Source organism: Sarcophilus harrisii, chromosome 3 (assembly GCF_902635505.1).
Source record: "Sarcophilus harrisii chromosome 3, mSarHar1.11, whole genome shotgun sequence".
Lineage (NCBI taxonomy): Eukaryota > Metazoa > Chordata > Mammalia > Dasyuromorphia > Dasyuridae > Sarcophilus > Sarcophilus harrisii.
The window spans coordinates 592,178,357-592,184,688 of NC_045428.1; the positions used below are offsets into that span (position 1 = coordinate 592,178,357).

General features: G+C 64.6%; 1 protein-coding gene across 1 annotated transcript in view; it reads left to right on the forward strand.

Annotated features, from left to right (window-relative positions):
- PRKD2 (protein kinase D2) overlaps positions 1 to 5,332 on the forward strand; it is a 143,162-nt gene extending 137,830 nt beyond the window's left edge. The window contains exons 11-18 of the mRNA XM_031961655.1: positions 837 to 954; positions 1,048 to 1,125; positions 1,317 to 1,578; positions 1,687 to 1,739; positions 1,890 to 2,023; positions 3,981 to 4,294; positions 4,665 to 4,750; positions 4,859 to 5,332. Coding sequence (XP_031817515.1) covers positions 837 to 954; positions 1,048 to 1,125; positions 1,317 to 1,578; positions 1,687 to 1,739; positions 1,890 to 2,023; positions 3,981 to 4,294; positions 4,665 to 4,750; positions 4,859 to 5,095 — 1,282 coding nt within the window. The 3' untranslated portion in view covers positions 5,096 to 5,332. The remainder of the gene's footprint in view (positions 1 to 836; positions 955 to 1,047; positions 1,126 to 1,316; positions 1,579 to 1,686; positions 1,740 to 1,889; positions 2,024 to 3,980; positions 4,295 to 4,664; positions 4,751 to 4,858) is intronic.
- Positions 5,333 to 6,332: the final 1,000 nt, after the last annotated feature.

A 6,332-nucleotide genomic window follows, 5' to 3' on the forward strand; every position in this document is an offset into this window, starting at 1 on the left:
CTGAGGCCGGGTTCTTTTATTTTCCAAGTGACAGGTTTTTGTCTTCTCCCAGCTCAGTCCCCAAAAGCTGTCCTGTGTCCGTGAGGTTAGGAAGGAACAATCCATCCAAACTAACTTTTGTGGCCCCTGCGGCCTCTGCTTCTGCAAAGAGGGGAGGCGGGTCCGTGGTCATGATGGGTCTGACTCTCCATGATCCCCAGGGGGTTTTCTCGACAAAGACCCGGTGGTTGGCCATGTCCTTCTGCAGCCCATTTTGCAGAGCCGGAAACTGAGGCAGACCAGGTGCAGTGACTTGCCCAGGCTACAGCTGGGAAGTCTGAGGCCGGATTTGAATTTGGGTTTTCCCGTTTCCGGGCCCAGGGCCCTTGCACAGCATTAAGCTTCCTTTTCATTGACCTTATCCTGGTGATTCTGTGCAGAAACAGCCTCCTCAGAAGCTCTGGCTATCCCTCCCCCCCCCCCCCCCCCCAGCACTCCCGGCCACGCCCCCCCCACGGGTGGAAATCGAAGTTGTTCCCTACTTTTTGCTGCCCCAAATACCTGAGCATCCTGGGAAGCTTGCTTTCTGCTGAGGACCCCCTGCCTAGAAGCAGGAATTCTGGGTCACGGGGCTAATAATTTTGCCCTTCCCCTTTTAAGTCCCGTTCCAAACTGTTTTCTGTAATGATGGAAGTACTCGACAGATCCTCCAATAACTGCCTGCCTTCCCTGGCCTCCCCAGCCTCCCTGACACCGGCTTTTTCTAGCCTTGGACGGGTTATGCTCGGGTCCCTTCTGTGACTGACTTTAACTGGTCCCTTGCGACTCACTCTCTCCCCCTCCCCGCTGCCCCCCAGTTCCCTTGGCTACATCCCCCTGATGCGCGTTGTCCAGTCCGTGAGACACACCACCCGGAAGTCCAGCACGACCTTGCGGGAGGGCTGGGTTGTCCACTACAGCAACAAGGACACGCTGGTGAGTGGGCCCGGGCCCCGGGGTTGGGGAGCTGGCGGCCGCCGCTGCCTTTTCCCGGGGTCCTCGGTCTGACCCCTCTGCCCCTCCTTCCAGAGGAAGCGTCACTACTGGCGCCTGGACTGCAAGTGCCTGACCCTCTTCCAGAACAACACAACCAACCGATACTACAAGGTACCTCCCTGTCCCCACTCCCCAACCTAACCCCGCCTTGGGGCAAGGACCCGGGGGGAGCCCCCTGCGCTTGGCTGATGACGGGGGCGCTTGGGCACCGGGGGTGCTTGGGCACCACGGGCTCTGGAACCAGAACCCAACTTCTCACTGGTCTGGGAGGCGTCTTGACCTGTGCCCTCCTGCCTTCCCAGGAGATCCCCCTCTCTGAGATCTTGGCTGTGGAGCCGGCCCAGAACTTCTCCCTGGTGCCCCCGGGCACCAACCCACACTGCTTTGAGATTGTCACTGCAAACACCACCTACTTCGTTGGCGAGACGCCCGTCCTGGCTCCTGGCGGCCCCGGCGGCGGGCAGGGGGCCGAGACCGCACGGGGCTGGGAGACGGCCATCCGCCAGGCCCTGATGCCCGTCATCCTGCAGGACGCTCCCAGCACTCCCGGCCACGCCCCCCACAGTGAGTCACGGGCTGCCCCGATGCCCAGCGAGTTTGGGCGGGCGAGGGGCACTTGGCATGGGCTGAGGGTCCGGGCCACCTTCCTGATCTCTGCTTCCTTCTCTGCAGGGCAGGCCTCCGTGAGCATTTCTGTGTCCAACAGCCAGATCCAGGAAAACGTGGTGAGACTCAGCCCCCACTTCCCCCGAATGTCCCCCTGCACCTTCCCTCCGCCTGCCTCTGGCCGCCCCCCTGTCACCCCTCACCCTCTCCCACCTTCCCTCGGCCCCCCCAAAGCTCCCCTTCCTCCCTGACCGCTCTGCCTCCCTCAGGACATCGCCACCGTCTACCAGATCTTCCCGGATGAGGTGCTGGGCTCTGGGCAGTTTGGAGTAGTCTACGGAGGTAAAATCCCACGGGCCCACAGGGAAGGAGACCTGCCAGCTGGCCCCCAGGAGCCCCTGTGAGGCCGCTAGGTGGCGCTTGGACTTGGTGTTAGGAAGACCCTAGTTGGAGGTCCTACTCCGCTCCTCACAGTGCACCTGACCCTCACCTTCCTCATCTATAAAATGGGGATAAAGCAGCACAGCTCGCATGGGCTGAGTTAGTTGGCAAACCTCAGAGCGCCCCCCCAAATGCTTGTTATCGGGGTCTCCTCTGCGGGGGGTCCCCAGAGTCTTGGGGTGGTTGCCCTTTCCTCACTTGGGGGCCCTTTATGGGGGGGGGCCCCCCCTTGGCGCTTTTTGTTTCCGGGTTTTGGGGCCCCAAGCTGGGTGCTCCCGGGGTTTAAAATGTGGCGGGGATTATGGGGGGGGTTCCCAAAATGGGGCCGGGTCGGAAAGTTTCAAATCCTCGCCCCGAGGTTGATGGGCAAACATAACCCTGTGTCCATTCCCCCGGGGGCGGCAAGGAAAGGGACCCACCCTGGCTCCCAAGAAACCCGGGGGTCAAAAAAAAAAGCCAAACCCTCTGGAAGGCCTGGGACGAGGCAAACCCCCTTTTAAGGAAAGCGGGTCCAGGGGGGGAAATCAGGACCCACCTGGGCCCCCGGGGGGAAAACCCTTTGGGAGAGGGAGCATCTACCCGAAAGGGAAAACCACGGGGCCCGGGGGGGGGGGGCCCGTGAAGGGTGAAAGCTTTCCCCCAAGCGGGGCCGCGGAAAGGGGGGACCCGAGGGTGGGGAGGCAGGGAGAACCCTGTGTGGTTCCCCGGGGGAGGGGAGGGGGTTTGGGGGTCGTGGTGGGGCCGAAATTTTGGGGGCGGTTGGGGGGAATTTCCCCTGGGGGTTTGGGGTGGGAATTTTGGGTGTGGAACTTCCAGGGTTTGGGGATGACCTGAGGAGAGGGCCGGGGAAAGGGTTTTTCCCTTTACCCAGGTGGGAGGGTCGGGTCCCTTCCCCTTTAGTTGTTCCCCTTTCCCTTTATTTTTTTTCTTTCTTTTTTTTTTCCCCCCCTTAATTACCCCTTCCCCTCTCTCCAGCCCCCTTTCCTCTTTTTCCCTCCCTTCTTTTTCCCTTCCCTCTTCTCCTTTTTCCCTCCCCTCCCTTTTCCTCTCCCCTCCCTTTCCCCCCTTTTTTGGGGGGCCCTTTTGGGAGGGAGGGGGGGGGGGGGCCCAGGGGCTGGGGAAGGGGGGCCTTCCCTGGCCCCGGGGTTTGGTTTCCCCTGCCAGATTGGTGGCCCTGAGACCCTCCCAAAAAGCCTTGGGGAAAAGGGGTTTTTGGCCTAAAGAGCCCCTTAGGTTCCTGGGGGAGCCCTTTTGGGTGTTATTGGTAAAGAAGGGGGTTTTTTCCCGGGGTTTGGGTGGGGGATGGGGGGAAAAGGCCGGGATTGGGAGGGGGGCCTGTAGGAGCAAAAGGGATACTGATTTAAGAGGGGGGGTGTGCCCGGGAGGGCGGCCCGGGAGGGGCCCTTGTTGGGGAGGGTGGCCCGGGAGGGTATCGGGAGGGTTGTCCGGGAGGGGGGGAGGGTGGCCCGGGAGGTGTGCCGGGGGGCCTGGTTGGGAGGGTGCCGGGAGGGTGTGCCGGGAGGGCCTGTGCCGGGGGCCTGTGCGGGAGGGCCCCGGGGGAGGGCCTGTGCCGGGAGGGCCTGTGCCGGGGAGGGCCTGTGCCCGGGAGGGCCTGTGCCCGGGAGGGCCTGAGTCTGGGAGGGCCTGTGCCGGGAGGGCCTGTGCCGGGAGGGCCTGAGCCCGGGAGGGCCTGTGCCCGGGAGGGGTGTCTGGAAGGGCTGCCCAGCAGGGAGGCACGGGCTCCGAGACCCCGCCGAGGGCAGACGGGCCAGGCCGGACGCCCCCATTGAGGGATTCAGGATGCCCGGAGGTTTCCCGAGCCGCATCACTGCCGCTTTCCCGGGGGGCAGGCTGACGGGGGATGGAAGACTCCAGGGCCGGCGGGCCTGCGCCCGCTAGCCCCCTCTCTGAGCCCGCAGCACGCGGCCCGGCTCAGGCGATGTTTCCGGGCCTCTCCCGCCGCAGGTGAAGCTGTGTGACTTCGGATTCGCGCGCATCATCGGGGAGAAGTCTTTCCGCCGCTCGGTGGTGGGCACGCCCGCGTACCTGGCGCCCGAGGTGCTGCTGAATCAGGGCTACAACCGCTCCCTGGACATGTGGTCCGTGGGGGTGATCCTGTACGTCAGCCTCAGCGGGACCTTCCCCTTTAACGAGGACGAGGACATCAACGACCAGATCCAGAACGCGGCCTTCATGTACCCAGCCAGCCCCTGGAGCCACATCTCGGCCGGAGGTAGCCGCTGGCCCGGGCCGGAGCGGGGCAGAGCCCCGGGGGGAGCGCGCAGTGGGGGGCTCTGGGATCAGGCTTCGCCATTCCCCCCCCCCCCCCCGCTGAACCAGTCTCCCTGAGTGCCCGGGAGCTCGCTCATCCTCTGCGGGGCCCGGGCCAGACGCTGGGGGAGGGGCTCAGGCAGCGGGAGGCAGCCCGGTCGTTGCCCTGAAGGGGCACCGTGAGAGCGGGGCAGCTGAGGGGAGGGGGAACCGCGGGGAGGGGGGGATGAGGGGCCCCTGGCGGAGGGCGCGGCCGGGCCGGGGAGGGAGGTCTCAGGGAGGCTCTCCCGGAGGGGCCGGACTGGCCCCCACAGCTTTTCCCGCCCCCACAGCCATAGACCTGATCAACAACCTGCTCCAGGTGAAGATGCGGAAGCGCTACAGTGTGGACAAGTCCCTGAGCCACCCCTGGCTGCAGGTGAGCGGGGGCGGGGCCCTCTCCCATTGGCCGGGCGGGAGCGCCCGGATCCCATTGGCCGTGGGGCTGGCGGGCGGGGCCCTCCCTGCCTAACCCCTCCCCTCCCAGGACTACCAGACGTGGCTGGACCTGCGGGAGCTCGAGGGCAAGATGGGGGAGCGGCACATCACCCACGAGAGCGACGACGCCCGCTGGGAGCAGTTCGCCGCCGAGCACACGCTGCCTTACCCGGCGCACCTGCGCGGGACAGGAGGGGGCGCGGAGCCCGGGGGCGGGGGGAGGGTCGCGCAGGCCTTCCCGGACCACGAGATGCAGGGCCTGGCCGAGCGGGTCAGCGTCCTCTGAGGCTGCTTGGCAACCGGAGCTCCCAGCGCCGCCGACGCCAGGAAGGCTGCCCCTTCTCTCATGGACCCGCCTGCCCTACCCACCTGCAGCCCCCTTCCCTTACGGCTGGAGGGGCAGGAGGGCCGAGGGTGGGCCGAGGGATGGCCAGGAACAGCTCGGGCTGCGCTTGCCCCGCCCCGCCTCCACGCCCCTCCCTTGCGCAAACTCCCCTGGAACAGTAAAGCCCTCCCCATGGTCCGTCGGTCTGTCTGACTGTCCCCCGACCCCGAGTGCTTCTCTTAGAGCGTGACTCTGCGAGGGTCTGAGAGGAGCTCCTTCTGGGGGGCCTTAGTCCCCCAGCACAGGGACCCCGGGGCTCCGGATGGACGCTCCAGCCCGGCGGGAAGGGGGCAGGACGCGGTGTCCCACAACTTCTGTGGCGGCCGTCTGCACCAGCTTCCTTCTCTGGCAGTCGGGGAGTGGGGCTTCTGCTTTCTATGCGCCTCTGAAGTCCTGGGCAGGGGCAAGGAAGGGACGCTGGAAAGCTCAGAGCACGTTTCTGAATTCTAACAGAGCTCCCAGAGATCAGGGGAAAGAAGGGTCCTAGAACAGGGAATGTCAGAGCTGGGGGGAGCTTAGAACAGGGAATGTCGAACTGGGAGGGCCCTTAGAATACGGAATATCCAGCGGGGAAGGCGCTTAGAACAAACGGGATGTCAGAGCTGGGAGGGCCCTTAGAACAGGGGGTGTCGGAGCTGGGAGGACACTTAGAACAGGGGGTGTCGGAGCTGGGAGGGCCCTTAGAACGGGGGGGGAGGGCCCTTAGAACAGGGGGTGTCGGAGCTGGGAGGGCCCTTAGAACGGGGTGTGGAGCTGGGAGGCCTTAGAAGGGGGGGAGGGCCCTTAGAACAGGGGGTGTCGGAGCTGGGAGGACACTTAGAACAGGGGGTGTCGGAGCTGGGAGGACACTTAGAACAGGGGGTGTCGGAGCTGGGAGGGCCCTTAGAACAGGGGGTGTCGGAGCTGGGAGGACACTTAGAACAGGGGGTGTCAGAGCTGGGAGGACACTTAGAACGGGATAGCAGAATTGGGAGGGATATGGGGACAAGGAATAGCAGAGCTAGAGACCATGTAGGTAGAGAGAGGGAGGTCTGGATGGCAAGGAATTTGCTTAAATAACTGGTAAAATGGGTAGGGGGTTGTCTCCTGCCTTTGTCCCTGTTGCAGACAGAAGGGAAGCCACTTTTGAAACCCTTTC